Raw genomic sequence first — 17,859 nt, 5'->3', positions numbered from 1 at the left:
GCCCACACTATTCATACCTTTTTCCTTTCAGTTAACAGTTTTAACTCATGTTGGAAGCAACATATTAAATACTATGAACAAAACACTTAACTAAAAATTTCAGTTTATGAAGTACACATTTTGGGTATTTTTTTAATTCATAAAAATATTTTAACATATTTGTAAGTGCACTTAATAAAGAGGTGCAGACATGGGAACAAATGTAATTTGCTTTGTTAGGGATTATTCTTACAAGCTTGATGACCAAGGGGCACAACAATATTTCCTCTAACAGCTGTACCTCACCTTCCCCACCCAGTCCCAAAATAAATAATTTAAAAATATCAAAGCTTGATGACCAAGGGGCACAACAATATTTCCTCTAACAGCTGTACCTCACCTTCCCCACCCAGTCCCAAAATAAATAATTTAAAAATATCAAAGCATAATGTAATAGACATGGTAATTCAGTTGTATGACAGGACTTTACTTTCTTCGGTTTTCAAGTTATTAATGCAAAAGGTGAAACTAAGATATTACAAGTATGAATTAAAGTGAATATATGTGAATCTGTACATAAATTTGAGCTCAGAAATTGTGAAATTGCTCAGCACCTGTGACCAAATATGTTACACATAATAAACTATAACATTCAGAGAAGGAAAAATTCATGTTAGATCATCCTGCCCAGTGCCTTTCCAGTTCAGGATAGTTCACCAAGGAATTTTCTTATGTGCTCTAGCCCAGTGGTTCAACTGTCCATTTTTGTGGTAAGATGACATACTGCTCATAGGCCACCTCTTGTCTCAGTACCTCAATCGTCTATTGCTTGGTTCTCAAAATATTTCATCCTGCTGATGGACAAAAGGCCGAGCTGTACTGGTTTATGCTAAGTTTGACTTTCTCTATCAGTGACATTTCCATCTTTTCTAATTGCACTAGCAGGCTATGATACTGAACATTAGGAATAATTTTCTACCATTAATCTAAATTTCCTTTTATTAATGCACACAAATATCCCACAATGTGTGTATGAAGGGGTGGGGACTTATATTTACTGATAGTGTAACACCTTCATTAAATTAGAGCATTAAACTTGACAACCATAACAAACTATCACTTCCAGGATGGGTAGCAGAACTGTTCTCATTGTCCAGAAATCATAACAGTACTCAATCTTATTGGTGAGCAGGAGCCACAACATAGCTCTATGCAGAATGGGTATAGTCTTTGGGAATGTTCTCCTATACAAGATTAACAGAACCTGGTTTTAACTACATTATATCAGGCAGCTTGTGTGAAAGTCTCTCTCTTATAGCACTTATCAATTAATGGGTTAATTAGTACATAAAATATGTATCTGCAAACTGGGAAACATCTGACTCTGTACACATTATATTTTGTGTACACAGGTACAGCTCTAGGCTTGCAATAATCTGTTTGTGCCCTTAAATGTCTATTTTATGTAGGAACTTAAAAAAACCAACAAAACATATGGCCTTAAGAGTCCCATTCTTCATATTTAAACCCATCTATGTGAATAATCTTTAAATTTTCCAAAATCTACTTGAGTCTGAGGATCCAGGTTTATTTTCTCACCAGAAAATACTTTCAATTCACATGATGTTATAAATTAATAGTTAAATTCATGTACTAAGTTTTTTATAATTTAATAATAGATGCAATCATGCTATATTAACTGTTTATTGTATGTTTGCAATTTGGTATTACATATTTTTCCAGTTGTATAAAACACCAGTTTCAATTACTTTGTATAATACTCAGAAATGATGATTGATCTTAACATGTACAAGACATAAAATTAAAATCAGTGTGAGAGCTAAACACTTATCTCAATCAAGATTCAAACTCCATTTCTTTCCAGGATTTAGAGGCATTTCTCTTATATTGTTCTAGTTCCTAAAACACAAACACATACCAAAACACTTAGCATAACATTCCCAGTAAAATAATAATAAAATGCATACAGCTGTAATTTTCCAATCTACATGCAGTTTAAGGTTTCTAGCTATGTTTCTAAATAATACATTATCAAATTTTGAAATAGTACACGAAGAAATTTTGATCACATCTTACTAAAATTAAATATGTTTAGCACTAGAGGCTGACTAAGTTGCTGTCAGGAGAGAGATCTAGATGTGATTTCCTCTCCTAGCTATTCACTTGCCAGGCCAGGACAGGTCAAGCCCCAAATTGGAAGCACTATGGAAACATGGAAATTTGCGGCTATATATTGAATATACTTTAACTTTATTGCTTTGTTTGTGTCTCAGAGCCCTAGATTACAATGGCAAAAATAGTTTCTTATGCACAGTGGGCCAAAATTCAGGACTTTGTCCATTCCAAGCAGTGAACTCTGTACAAGGTACTGTCCATGAGACTCCTAAGGGGGAAGGAAGCCATTTCACAGAGATTACTTTAACACATGACTGAAGTAATCCCTCCACAGCCCCAAAGACTTCAATTGGCCGGGGGGGAGGGGGGGGGAGGAGGGAGGTGTTGCATACGTGTGCAGAAGACCAGCTGAGTCACAAAACTGTGGATCCACTCTGTTACCCATGCTAATTCATCAGGAAACTTTACAAAGCTGAAGCTTCACAGGGGGGTGTGCATTCCATCCAAATCAAGCCCTTGGCTCTCTTGTATGAGTTGTTCTGCTAGCGATAACTCTGTGGCCAGGGAGATGAAGCTAGATTTCCCTCTTCATTAGTATGCTCAATTTTGGCCAGAAAGTAGTAGCCTGAAACATTTCTTAAAAGATCACAAAGGATTTATTTGACATGTACAGGAAGATTCTTCCCTCTACATTAATTTGTTTTTAATCAGCTATTCTGAATAATCCCTTTATGGGCTATATTTTAGTTGAATGAGATGTGTACATCTGAATGTAAATATAAGCAAAAACTAAAGATGTAGCATTTCAGAAGAAGTTAATCCCATTGAGTCCTGGGAAAACTTTAGGAAAAAAGCTTTGAGGAACAGATTATTAAGAACAGCAGTAAAAGTTGTTACTGTGAAGATATTAAAAAGGCAGGCACTTAGAGGCAATCACCACTATAGCATAAAGAACAATAGCCGGTTAGACAGATGGACCTACATGACTTTATTCCATCCAAAAATATTACTATGAATTTTGATGCATATAAAAAGCTTTAGAAACATTAGCAGATAACAGTTTTTATCTTTTCGTTTCATGCAGAGATGCATACCGTATGGCATCATAGTTCTTAAAGATTTATGAGCAGAGTTATTTAAAAGTCACTATGTCTTCTTTACATAAACATGACTCCAAGTTAGCTAAAGGATTGTATTATTCTAATTACAGCCATATAATTTTAGGTCTATCGTTATCTACTGTTTGCAATTTCAAAGATCAGTTATCCACCTCCTACTGCATTAGAGTAGCATGTTTAGCTACACCATACATATAAAATTCATTATGCTGGAAATTCCCATTTGCATTCAATTAGTTTACATGAAATTTTGATATAGCACAGTTATAACTCACCAAACCACTTTAGTATTAGTTTTTAGCTACCAAAAAGACCTTCCTGCTATATTTTCAAGGAAATATACACTGTATCTGTGTTTTATGTTACAACTCTAACCTGAGGCTAGCTGCTTGGAGTCTGAAGGAGGAAAGTCAGTGTGATGGCTTCCCTTTCTTGACCAGGATCTCTTCTGAAACTAAATGCTCAAGCAATAAGGAACCAAAAATCTACTGAGCCTTACCTCCCATGCAATCCTACTGCAATCAATGGGGTTGAATGGGCTGCAAGTCAAAACAGAATTTTGTGCAAGCTCTTGTCATAGCTTAAGAATTCATGCAAGGGCAGTTGGTATGGCAGTCTATTAAAGGCAGCCATCAAGTAAGATTCTCAAGTGATTTAAACTGGCATAGCTCCATAAACTTCAAGAAATAGATGTTGATTTGCTGAAGAGCCAGCCCTTCTATTTAAGTGAATAAGGGAACTTATTTTAAGTCTAGCAGGCCTGTTAATAATCAGGACTCACTAGTTTATCATGTTTTAAGAAGAAAAACAAAATAAGGCAGAGAGAGTCAGAGAATGCACTGGATTTCAGGCATCCTTTCTAAAACCAGACAAAGGGATAGAATAACAGTGCTAGAAACCTTTGCAAATTCCAGAGCCAGTCTGCAGGAACCACAGTTCAGTAACTCTTGTAAATGTGACTGGCGGCAGGGGAGTTCTAGTAGCTTGTGAGGATGGTGGGAAATCAGAGAAGAAAAGGTGAACACAAACCAGTGATTAGTATGAGGACTGAGCAAGTGTCATATGAGTGCTATCTTGATTTTAATGGAATGGACAAGATAAAATAATAGCTGTTTCACAGGAATTATTCAGGCAAATTGACATGAAAGCCACACTTGTTTGCGTTTAATAGAAATGATGGTCATGAGGCTTGTGGAGAATAATGGGAGGCATAAGCTAAAATGATATAGGAATGGAGAAGATTTCTCCTAAAAAGTGAATATGGAAATAAAATATGAAGTAAATATATGCCCCTTTTGAAAAAAATGTACAACCTCAGAGTCTTGAATCTTCTTTTAATATAGATTTTAAAGCTATTTTTAGTGGTTAAATCAAATGTTATTTCAGTACAACCTAACTAATCTGTACACCTGATAAAGTCACACAACTAAAAATTCTCTCTCCATACTTACCAAAGCCAGCATCTTTCATTACCAAGGGAGCCAGCATGCTGGCTGATGCAGATTTTTCAAACCCTTCGTTTTCCCGCAGGTTTGAGGCATTTTCCAATATCTTCAGGAAAATAGGTTTGTAGTAGTATTTTACAGTGTTTTGTAAGAAGGAGTGCTGCCATTTGCTCACCGAAAAAAGATTTTGAAGATAGTGTCTGATTTTCAAGGAGGTGTTGTTGTGTGTGCCTGATCTTGGTTAAGCCACTTGATCTCCATTTGCTTCAGTTAATCACTGCAGTTTTTTTAAATCATATTCTTCTAAGAATCAATGGTTCAGATCTATTTATCATTTAGGCACATTGGCCCTGATCCGTACAAGGTATTTAGGCGCCTCAATCCCTCTTTAGGCACCAAAGTCTATAATTTAGGTGCCACTGACATTTTCAAACCTACTGCTCAGCTGCTGCCTTAACCCTGTACCTTGGCTGAAAATTCTATTGGGCAGCAGGCTGCCTATGGGCTAAGGGTCTGTATTAAGAGGAGCTACACCTAAGTATCTTTAAGGAACTGGGCCTCCCTGCGTCCCTGTCTATTGGTTTAGTCACCACGCCAAGGTGAATAGTAAAGTGATAAGAAAAGGAGTACTTGTGGCACCTTAGAGACTAACAAATTTATTTGAGCATAAGCTTTCATGAGCTACAGCTCACTTCATTGGATGCATTCAGTGGAAAATACAGTGATGTTAACTGTAAAATATTATTTATACAGATATATCAAAATACAGCTTGCTAAAAAATTAAAAATCTCAGAGTCAAGTGTTAAGTATTAAGGCCCCTGTAATAAGACATTTCATGATAACCTAAGCACCTTTCCAAATAAATTAATGTGAGTCCTCAAGATGCACATTTGGAAGAAGTCCCTTGAATACAAGCAAACATTACAATATAAACCTAAAAGCTATTAGCAATTTAAAATTCTAAGTACAGCTAACACACATACACAAGTCTCCATTATGATGGCACAACACTAGTATTTAGACACTCACTACCTATTCAGGAAGTACAGCAACAGAAAATTCAGGGTACCGCAAGACCTTCAAAGAGATCAATCCTATACCCCACACCTGGGGTGACCTTGAATAACTATACTGAGGTAAAAATTATAGTGCTTTTCTGCACTAGGATTTTACAGAGATGACTATCTCAAGTTACCTATCTTGATGTAAAAAAACCACCATTTTTGCGGTGAAGAAAAAGTCTTAGAACTTCAAATGTTGTTAGGTAATACATGCCTCTTCTATTATGAAGAATTAAAAACCCATGGAATATTATAACAACCAAACTAATGCAACAGAACCTTGCTAATTTGCACTAGTGACTAAGAGACCCATTGCAAATGTAAGTCAGTTTTGAAAATTAGCAAGCGAACAAATTTTAAAAATACTCTCTTCCCATATTTTTGTCAACAGATATTTAGTTTTACCTAATTATAACTACAATTAACAGTAAACTTCATAAATGTAAAGAATATTTTGTGAAACTAATGAAATACGTCAGTGCAGAATCTGCTACTAAATCTTTGAGTTGTGAGAAGATTCCACCAATGGCTCTGTGGATATGGGGAAAGCGGAGGATGTGATATACCTTGACTTTAGCAAAGCTTTTGGTACTGTCTCCCACGGTATTCTTGCCAGCAAGTTAAAGACATATGGATTGGATAGACTATAAGGTGGACAGAAAGCTGGCTAGATTGTCAGGCACAACGGGTAGTGATCAACAGCTCGATGTTTAGTTGGCAGCCGGTATCAAGCAGAGTGTGCCAGAGGTCGGTCCTGGGGCCAGTTTTGTTTAACATCTTCATTAATGATCTGGATGATGGGATGGATTGCACCCTCAGCAAGTTCATGGATGACACTAAGCTGTGGGGAGAGGTACATATGCTGGAGGATAGGGTTAGGGTCCAGAGTGACCTAGACAAATTGGAGGATTGGGCCAAAAGAAATCTGATGAGGCTCAACAAGGACAAGTACAGAGTCCAGCACTTAGGTCGGAAGAATCCCATGCACTGCTACAGGCTGGGGTCAGACTGGCTAAGTGGCAGTTCTGCAGAAAAGGACCTGGGGTTACAGTGGACAAGAAGCTGGATGAGAGTCAACAGTGCTCCTTTGTTGCAAAGAAGACTAATGAGATATTGAGCTGCATTAGTGGGAGCATTGCCAGCAGATCGAGGGAAGTGATTATTCCCCTCTATTCGGCACTGGTGAGGCCATATCTGGAGTATTGTGTACAGTTTTAGGCCCCCCATTACAGAAAAGATGTGGACAAATTGGAGAGAGTCCAGCAGAGGGCAATGAAAACGATTAGGGGGCTGGGGCACATGACTTAGAGGCTGAGGGAACTGGGCTTATTTATTCTGCAGAAAAGAAGAGTGGGGGTGGGGGGGGGATTTGATAGCAGCCTTCAACTACCTGAAGGGGGGTTCCAAAGAGGATACAGTTAGGCTGTTCTCAGTGGTGGCAGATGACAGAACAAGGAGCAATGGTCTCAAGTTGCAGTGGGGGAGGTCTAGGTTGGATATTAGGAAAAACTATTTCACTAGGAAGGTGGTGAAGCACTGGAATGGGTTACCTAGGGAGCTGGTGGAATCTCCATCCTTAGAGGTTTTTAATGCCCAGCTTGACAAAGCCCTGGCTGGGATGATTTAATTGGGGTTGGTCCTGCTTTGAGTAGGGGGTTGGTCTAGATAACTTCCTGAGGTCTCTTCCAACCCTAATCTTCTCTGATTTTTTGTGCAGATTAGTGATGTTCCAATCTATTTTACAAAATCAGCATTAGAAAAGGAAGTATCTGATTATCTGATGAGAGTTTCAAACATATGGCTATCTGGTATAGTAACCTAGACTGGAGCATACTTGGCAAGTTACTCTCCGTCATATCTTTACACCAATGGACAGGCAGAAAAAATATTAGGAAAGATATCTAAATTATTGTTTGCCACACCACTTTTTACAGTTTGCATGCTAAATGCTGGGATCCTGGAGCCTGGCAATGCAGTTAGCACAGAGGCAGCTCAAACAAAGTCTGCTTTTCTGCTTCTGTGTGCCTTCTCACTATTCCATCCTGCTGCCTGATGCTACCATGAAAACAGAGATCATTTTTGTCAAAAGGGTTCTAGTAGTTTAAATTTAATCTTTGTTTCAAATTTGTAAATAGAACAGTTATTTACACTATAGTAACTGGATCTTTGAGATGCGTTGTCCACATGTATTCCACTTTTAGTGCATATGTGCCCCATGCACATGAGACTGGAAACTTTTTAAAAAGCAGTGTTTGTTGGGGCTGCACCCTCTAGCACCCCATAGCCATAGGCTTAAAGGGGCAGGTCAGCCACAGGCATTCTCTAGTTCCTATACTAAGTGTGGGCAAACTACGGCCCGCAGTCCACATCCGGCCCATCAGACCTTTTAATCAGGCCCTCAAACTCCTGCCGGGGAGCAGAGTCGGGGCTTGCCCTACTCGGGTGCTCCGGCTGGGGAGCAGGGTCAAAGGCTTGTCCCGCTCTGCGTGTGCTGTGGCTCTGCATGACTCCCGGAAGCAGCAGCATGTCCTGCCTCCTACGCATAGCGACAGCCAGGGGGCCCTGCACGCTGTCCCCACCCCAAGCGCCGGCTCTGCAGCTCCCATTGGTCAGGAACTGTGGCCAATGGGAGCTGCAGGAGCGGCGCCTGCAGATGGGGCACCACGCCTCCATGTAGAAGCTGGAGGGGGAAAATGCTGCTGCTTACAGGAGCTGCGGGGGTGGTGCATGTGGATGGGGCAGCGTGCTGAGCTGCCTGGCTGTGCCGCTGTGCCTTCATGTCAGAGCTGGAGGGTGGACATGGCACTGCTTCTGGGAACCGCTTGAGGTAAGCGCCTCCCATAACCCACACCCCTTGCCCCCTCCTCCCCGTGCCCCTGCCCCGACCTCAATCCCCCTCCCTTCCTCCAAACCCTTCAGGTCCCAGCCCGGAGTACCCTCCTGCTCCCCAAACCCTTCATCCCCAGCCTGCACCCCAACCCCCAATTTCATGAGCATTCATGGCCCATCATACAATTTCCATACCGAGATGTGGCTTTCAGGCCAAAATGTTTGCCCACCCAGTCCCATTCTTAAAGGATATAAATTGACAATGACTCAATAGTAGCAGGAAGGAGCGCAGGGGTTGAGGAATACATGTGGACAAAACATCTCAAAGAACCATAGTTATTGTAGGGTAAGTAACTGTTAGTTCTTACAATAACTGTTTATATGTATTCCACATCTGGTGACTGACAAGCACTAACTCATGTCCTGGAGGTAAGTCTACCAGAATAATTACTTCAGGACAATTCGACCAAAGAAGGCATTTGACCTGGAGCCCCTTACCAAGGAGTAATGCTGTGTAAAGGTGTGAACTGAACTCCAGATAGCAACTTTAAAAATCTGTGAAATTGGGATCCCTTGCAGTGATGCACCAGAGGCTGCCTAGCTTCTGGTGAAATTAGTCCTAACCTGCCATGGCAGGTCTAAAAGGCCCACCTAGTAGTGCCTCAACATGTTCCAAAACCCATTTTGATAATCTTGGAGTGGAGATAGGTTGCTCCTATACTCTGTCAGCAAAGGATAGGAACAGTCCAGAAAAATTCCTGAACAGCTTCTTTCTGTCCAGGTAATATGAGAGACACCGGACAATGTCCAAGGTATAAAATTTGGTTTCTCCCCCAATAGTCTGATGCTTGGGAAAGAAGACATGTAGGTGAATCATGTCATTAAGATGAAAGTCAGAAACCACTTTAGGTAAGTGACGTCTCAGCCACTTTGTCCTTGTGGAATACTGCGTATGGAGGCACCATAAGGGCTTGAATCTCTGCTATTCTGGTTAAGGTAATGGCCACTTATAAAGACTGTCTTCACAGACGGACTGTACAAAGAATAGGACACCAGGGGTATGAAGGGAGGATCCATCAAATTTGTTAAAACAATGTTGAGGTACCAGGAGCATGGGGGTCTCTCTCATTGTCAGGAAGTCTTGATCAAGCCCATTGAGAAACCTAGGCATGGTTGGATGGGAGAAGACAATATGGCCTTCCATAAACAGGTGATAAGTGGAGACAGACAATAGTGTACTCTACTGAAGCGATCTGAATGCTCTAAAGTGAGCAGATAGTCAAGGATGGCAGCAAATGGAGCTCAAAAGGGGTTTGCTGCTTCTCTATAACCCAGATAGGGAATCTCTTCCATTTAGCAACATAGGAGCTGAATCTGTGATGCTTCTTGTTCAGGTCAGATGTGAACAAGTCTATTCTAAGGTCCTGCTACTGTCACGGACCAGGGTGTAGGAGGGTCAGGTCTAGTGGTCGGAAAAAGGCAGGCAGAGGAACAATCACAGCTGTGGGCATAAGCATAGACCAGCCAATGGCCAATTACACTGCTGGACTTAAGAGCAGTCATGGCAATTCCCCCCAGCCAATCAGGTGATCTGGCCAATTAGGGTCTCAGCTGCAGTTAGCTAGCTGATCCCGGGCCCAGCTGCAGCCCATCATTCCTGACACTACCTCTCCCAGCATCAAGGGTGCCTCCTAGCAGGTCTAGGGCCTGGTTTCTCAGGGTGAGCCCCGTGGAAGTCCTGTAGCAGGTCCAGGATGTGAATGTTTTCAACCAGTTCCCAAGATTGGTCATTTACCCTGCAGCTCTCCCAGTCCACCAGGTACAGGAATTTTCCCTGAACTCACCGGGAGTCAAGGCATTGTCGGTCTAAATATTCTCCTTGTCCTCAAATGGTTATGGGTGCTGGTGGTGGGCTGGAACATATTCTCAGGTTTGTGCTTAGGGAGGGAAATGTGAAATACCAGATGGATCTTGAGCTAAGCGGGTATTTGCAGCTTGAAGGCTACAGGACCAACTTATTCCAAGATTATGAATGGGCCCAGGTACTGGTGATTGAGTTTGGCTGACAGGCGGGCCAATGTGAGGTTCCAGGTAGACAGCCAGACATTGTCCCCCACGGCTAGGCTGGGGGAAGTCCAACGATCCTGGTCAGCATGATGTTTGTAAGTTTCCTTTGTGTATTTCAATTGCTCCTTGAGCTCTGGGTGTACTTGGACCAGGTGGACAGCCCAGTCTGCAGCTGCATGTACTGAGGCATTTCTGGGTACATCAGGATCAAACCCAGGAAAGAAACTGTAGGTTGCCAAGAATGGACTTTGTTGTGTTGAGGCATGGGTTGCATTGTTATAGGTGAATTCCACATAGTGGAGCAGAGAAAAACAGGCATCCCTTTTGGAAATTCAAGAAACAACATAGGTACTGTTCTAGAATCTGGTTGAGTCATTCTGTTTGCCCATTAGTCTGCAGGTGGAAGGAAGACTAGGAGACGGATTCTCTTCCACCAAAAACGGAGGGCATCTTCCACCAAAAACGGAGGGCATTAGTCTGACACGATACCAATTGGTAGCCCACAGTTGTGGAAGATATTCTACAGAAAAAGGTGTGCTGTTTCTGGGGCAGAAGGGATGCAGTGGCATGGAACAAAATGTGCTGTTTGGCTTGGGAGATCGACCACAACTAGAATCACTGTGCACCCATGATAGCAAGGCAACTTCAAAATAAAGTCTATATATTCATTAGGCCAGGCTAGAGGGGGAATGGGCAAAGGCTGGAGATGGCCAAGCGGTTCTGAGCATGGGCTCTTGGTTCACGACCAAAGATCACAAGCCCTTACATACTCCTTGGTGCATACCTGTAGGCCAGGCCACCAGAAACTCTGCAATATCAGGTCCCACATCTTGGATTTGCCAAAGTAACAAGTGAGCAGCATGTCATGACATAGTTTCAGGAACTGGAGGCAAGGCTGACCTGCCAGAATATAAATACAATCCTTGTGATAGAGGTGATCCTGCAGTCTGAGTTAAGAGCCAGACTGGGCATCTATGTTATCCAGGTCTTGCAGATCATGGTCACAAAGGGGTCATGGGGCAGCTGAGAATGGATGGATGGATGACATTAGATTGCTGTCAACTGAGCCACTGACAAAGTTGGACCCTTTAAAGACCGTGGAGGGAAGTTCCTTGCCAGGCTCAAGGTCCTCCTCTTTGAAGGACAGGAGATCTACTTTCTCATTTCTAGCCCCTGAGTGATAGATTACAACAAAAGGACAAATTGGGCAAAAAAGGAGATACCAGTGGATCTGACATTGATTGGGGGAGCTGGCTGACTGGAGGTACTCTAGGTTCATGTGGTCCTTGAGAATTTGGGCTGGGAATCAAGCTCCTTCCAGGACGTGATGCCATTTTTCCAGTGCCACCTGGACTGCCAATAACTCCTTGTCCCAGACGTTTAAAAAAAAAAAAATTAAGTCCATGGTCATCGATACCAGCCTCATTAGTGGCATTCAGAAGTTGAGTGAGGGTCTTATGGTGGCCACTTACTGCCAAAGCGTTGGTGGAACCGTTCTTGGCCTTTAGCTGCTTCCTTTGCTGGACCTATTTAGTGCTGAGTATGAAGGTCTGCATCTCCAGTCACTGTGTGATGAGTGCTCTTTGTGGGCTCTCACCTCTGACAACTGAGCAGAAGATGAGGGAGGCTCTGTCTGACTCTGTAATGGACAGTGGCATTTCTTCAATGCTGAATAATCTCTGCAACCTGGAGTGGACCATCAGCTAATGGAGCATTCTGAAAGCAGTAGAATCTGGTTGGGTAGACCTCTCACCCTCAGGAGTTGATGACGCCCACATGGAAAAAGAATTTCAGGAGAGATTCCCTGGAATTTTGGGACCTTTTAGGAAAGGAGCAATATATAGAGCATTTACATGGTATGTGTATGTATGATATGTATCACTGACCATAAAAATGCAATCTACGTCAGTCAATATAATGGAAATACAAAACTGAGTACACAACTGCAAACAATATATACATTCCAGTATATATTACAAAATACAATCCAGCATATAGCAGAATTATCAACTATCCCAATAATCAGAGAAGTTCAAGACAAAATCGGAAACAGTGTTTCAGAAGTATGTCACAGTACAACAACATTCAACCAACATGAAAAAAAGAGAAAAATGTACAAAATAGGGAACAAATTTATAAAAATAAAGGTCTTTAAGAAAATGCAATGACTCAGGAGGAACACTATAGTTAGAAGGTCTTTCTTAAAATGTTAGTGTTTAATCAAGAAAGTAAAATAAGTTAATATAATGAGAAATGTAATGGCAAATTTTATTTTAGGGTAAAATTCAGTCTTAAGACCACCAACACCCCTACTGCCCACGTGACCTACCTGTCTCCTAAGCGACCACTCATATAGCCCCAAGCTACAAACATGTGGCAGAATTTAGAAAGACACTATATCCCATTACAATCACTTGAGCTATCCAATCCCCAAACTACTACACCAAAACACACAAGATGTTATAAAAGCATAATACACCTCCTAGCTGCTTTATTATCTTCACTCCTGCAGATAGCTACTCTTCTTCCAACTTTGCTCTCTGTATCTTAAAGTATCTTAAAATTGCTGCTGCAAAAATATTTTCTCATCTGTCCTTCCAATCATGCACTTCTCTTTTAACTCCTTCATTTGTTTCCTCCTGTCTTTCATGTAAAATTCAAACTTCTTGTCTTTACCTTCAAGAATATGCACAACTATATTCCTGTTTACATATCTGCTCTCATTTTTTCATACTTTTCCCAAGCCTATTTTCCTTGGTTTCCCTCTGTTCTCTTGTGCCCTCTTCCATGCTGCCTTCTACACTTTGATTGGTATGTGGTAGATAAAGCATGAGGCTACACACTGAATGAGGACAATAAAAAGAAATATTGAGCAACTACCTATTCACTGAGGCAGAGGGGTCTTGGGGAAAAAAACAGTATGTAATCACATGACTAAAATCTGTTGTCTTGTTGTCAATTAGGGTGACCAGCTAACAACTGTGAAAAAACAAGACAGGGGTGGGGAGTATTAGGCGCCAAAAAACGGGACTGTCCTTATAAAAACGGGACATCTGGCCACCCTACTCATAATGCATATACACATAATACATGTATTTAATGTAATTTCCTAATTTAAAAAACCCTAAGCCATCTATTCATGAGTAGATTCCTCCCTGATTTCTACAAATCTGATAGACTCAATGCTTAACGATGAAAACAAGTCTATCATGATCATGCATCAGTGAAAATACAATTTTCCCCTCCCGGACAAACTGGACTTGTAAAAGATGGAGATTGAACTCCACTCATTTGAAAGATAAACATTTTCAGAACTAAGTCACAGAAGACATTTGTTTTTTCCCCCCTAAGCAAATGACACACTAGATATATCCTGATCCACCCCTTGGGATACACTAAAAGCCTTTATTAGGGGGCAAAACCATTTTCTTCCCAGAAGGTAGAAAGAGGGACAGACAGTTCCTGGAATTAACCGAACAACTTAAAGCTATGGATTTAGAATGTACAAGCTACCCCTCCAAATAAAAAAAAAAATCTATAAAAATTAATTATTGTTGATATGAAATAAATGGACTTACTTCCGCACAAGCTGAATTTGCTCTTTTTAGGCTTAAACAAACACACAAGTCAGGGGAGAGAGTGGAGAAAATTCTCACATACAGATCAAAAGTGAGAGGTCAAAGGTCCCAAATAGCGTCACTTAAATCAGAACAACGGTAGGTTATTACTAATCAAAAAGAGATCAATGATCAATTTTTGAAATTCTACCAGGCTCTATACAATTATGATTCACCACCTGCCCCCGAAGAACTGAGTACTTTTGTTAAATCTCACAAACCTCAGAAAAGCAACAGCCCAGGATGGCCTCTCCCTTGCAATCAAAGGAACTAATCAAGGCCATGGGGAAAATGAGTCCGAGCAAGACCCATGGCCCTGATGGCGTACCCCTAAAATTCTACCAAAGTTTCAAGGAAACTCTGACTCCTATGCCATTATACATTTATGAATATCTTTTAAAGAAAGGTACCTTACCTCCTATGATGAGGGAAGCCCTAATTACTGCACTGCTTAAACTAGGTAAGGATGAACAAAAGTGTAACAGCTAGATCCATTTCTTTAATCAATACTGATATAAAATGCTTGCTAAGAGGCTTGAAAAAGTAATAAGTTATATGGTTCACCCCATCAGGTGGGACTTCTTAAAAAATCCAGAGTTCAGACAACACTCATCAGCTAATTAGCATTATGGCATTTCATAAGCATTTTAGAAATTTCCATGCAATCATTTCCACTCAGTGAAGAGAAAGCCTTTAAGAGAATGAACTAGCAATATCTGTTTTTTATCCTGGATAAATTTGGTCTGGGGAAATCATTTATTTCATGGGTAAAGCTGTTATATTCCAATCCCAACTCCTGTATCCTAAGAAACAGTACAGTACTCAAGCCATCTTTGATCTGTTTCGATGAACTAGACAAGGATGCTTCCTCTCCCCTCTCTTATTCAACCTAGCATTAGAACCACTTGCAATATTAATTAGGGCACCCCAAGTCATTCCAGGAATCAAATCAAGGACTCAGGAAACAAAAATCCTTCTATATGCAAATGACATATTAAAAATCTGGATCAATCGATCCCAAATATTCTACAAACAACAGATAACTTTGGTAAATTCTCTGGCTGCCAGATTAATTGGGATAAGTTGGAAGCAATGAAATCTCACTGGATTTAGTTGGAAGTGGCTTTTTAATAGTGCTAATTAGATGACAACAGACAAATCTCAGAAATCTTGGTATCATGTTCCCTAAGGACATTAATGGGGCTACGCTGATCTTGGCTATGTTTTTTAATCATGCAGTTAGCAAACCATTTAAATAGATGGCAGAAACCAGGTCTCTACTTCAGGGAGAAATAAACATAATTAAAATGAATACTCTTCCCAGGATCCTTTTTATTCTGAATTCCCTCCCTATCCGTATTTCTACCTTTTATTTTACCTAAATCAACCTTTCCTGGGGGGTGCTGCTAACAAGCCCAGAATCTCCTTACAAAGATTGCAGCTTGCTATCAAAGCAGATGGTTTCTGATTTCCCGACTATAAACTTTATCATCAGGCAATAATTCTTAGCCAAGCAACACAGTGGCTCATTCCCTTGTGCTGTAGAGCTCCGGATTGGCTCCAGCAGGAAGCAGAATTGGTTTCTCTTTTACCCTTTCCTAGTGTGCTGCACTTGGACTACTACTGATTCCCTAAAGATCAACTACCAATTATGGCAGCCAGAAATACTTGAAATACTATGTCCCCTAAACTTAAAAATCACCCCTTTCTACATACTCAGGCCTCTATCTGATCTAACTCAAAACTCGGTATAGCAGGCAACCCCATCATTTGGCCAGATTAGCTGATTTCCAAGATCCCTTTCCAAATCCAATTGATTGAAAATAGCACGGGTAGAAGGGAGGGGCTTCAGGAGTTGCAGTTGTGGTGGATGATAAAACCGTAAGTCTGAATAGAGTATCTCATGACAAGTGCTACTCTACGGCATAATGCTGTCAGAATGTATGGACTCATGCCCAGATTGCTGCTTTGCAGATGTCCATAATGGGCACATTATTGAGGAAGGCTATTGAGGAAGAGAGTGCTTGGGTGGAGTGTGTGTGGGTTGTAGCTGTTGATGATAACAAAAGTCAATAGAGCAGGAGATCCATTTAGACAGCCTCTGCTTAGACATAGCATCTCCCTTAGATCATTTTCTGATGGAAATAACTTTGATGATTTTCTGAAAGTCTTTGTCCTCCCAATGTAAAATGCTAATGCTCATTGGAAGTCCAGGGTGTGGAGTGTTGTTTCTCATTTATTCCCCTGATGTTGTGGGAAGAACAATGGGAGATGAATGGGCTGATTCAGATGGTATGAGAAAACAACATTAGGTAAGAACTTGGGATGTGGTCTTAGGGCAACTTTGTTTTTGAAAAATGTTGTGTCTGAGGGGTGTGCTATGAGGACCCCCCATTCTCCTACTCATTGGCAGATGTGATAGTGACAAGAAAGACCGTCTTCATCAAAAGTTGGAGAAGTGACCACAAAACTAAGGTTCAAAAGGGGACCCTGTAAGGCATCGCAGCACCAGATTGAGGTCCCATGATGGAGTTGGGGCTCGTATTTTGGTGTCAAGGTCACAAAGACCCTTCAGAGAGCATTTAGTGGTCAGGAGGCAAAGACTGAGAACTCATGCACTTTGTGGTGAAAAGCCGTGATTGCTGTGAGGTGTATTCTGTTTGAGCTCTTGGAGAGACCTGATTTCTTAAGTTCCAATATATAGTCCAGTACCATTGAAAAAAGAGAGGAAAGTCACCATAATTTGTCTATTTTGGCACCATGTATTGAATCTCTTACATTTGTGCATGTAGGTATGTTGAGTAGTAGGTCTCCTGCTGTTTAAAAGAATGTCCCTTACCTCCTCTGAATTGGTCATTTCACTGTCTCAGAGTCATGGAGCAGCCATGCGTTCAGCTGAAGTCTTGCCAGTTTTGGGTGGTGGACCTGGTCCACATCCTGAGACAGGAGATGTGGTAGAAGGGGAAGAGTGCATGGTGGGAACATAGCCAACTTCAAGAGGTAAGGAACCGTTTGTCTGGGCCACATGGGGGCTATCTAGAGGACTCTGGAGTTGTTGGGCCTGATCTTGTGTATGACCCCAGAGAGGAGAGGAGGAAAGGCATACAGTAGAGGTGCATTCCATTTGAGGAGGAAAGCATCTCCTAGAGAGCGGGGTGCCAATTTTGGGTTGGCATTTGGGTTTGGCATTTTGGGTTGTTGCAAAGAGGTCTATAATTGGGAACCCCCAGAGTTTGAATATGCTCTGTGTATCCTGGCTTTCCTTTCCCATTTATGGTCCTGGGAGAATTTTCCGTTCAGCGCATCTGAAGTAGTGTTTTGGCATCCTGGTAGGTAGGAGACTGAGATGTCGATGTTGTGGTTGATGCACCAAGTCCATAGTAGCATGGCTTCTGTGCATAGGGAGTGTGACTGTCCCCCTCTTGTCAGTTTATATAAAACATACAAGCGACATTGTCTGTTACAACCTTTATGGCCTTGTCCCTGAGCATGGCTAGGAAGTGTGAGCATGCATTGTGGACTGTCCACAGCCCTAGCAGGTTTATGTGTAGTGTGGATTCGAATGGGGACCAGTGGCCTCGGATCGTGTGGTTGTGCAGATGTGCA

The 17,859-nt window shown here is 41.4% G+C and overlaps 1 protein-coding gene across 4 annotated transcripts in view; it reads right to left on the bottom strand.

Annotated features, from left to right (window-relative positions):
• Positions 1-113: 113 nt before the first annotated feature.
• Positions 114-17,859, bottom strand: part of DYNC2LI1 (dynein cytoplasmic 2 light intermediate chain 1) — a 64,699-nt gene continuing 46,953 nt past the window's right edge. The window contains exon 11 of one of the 4 annotated variants that reach the window (XM_074949359.1): positions 114-1,899. In XM_074949359.1, the coding sequence (XP_074805460.1) occupies positions 1,837-1,899 (63 nt within the window). In that variant the 3' untranslated portion in view covers positions 114-1,836. Of the gene's footprint in view, positions 1,900-2,499; positions 2,752-17,859 lie in introns of those variants that run through there. The other 3 variants (XM_074949358.1, XM_074949356.1, XM_074949357.1) reach the window with 3 other exon arrangements.

The sequence above is a fragment of the Natator depressus genome, chromosome 3 (assembly GCF_965152275.1).
Source record: "Natator depressus isolate rNatDep1 chromosome 3, rNatDep2.hap1, whole genome shotgun sequence".
Lineage (NCBI taxonomy): Eukaryota > Metazoa > Chordata > Testudines > Cheloniidae > Natator > Natator depressus.
Note: the sequence above shows the minus strand (reverse complement) of the source record. Positions and strands in the feature narration are given on the sequence as shown.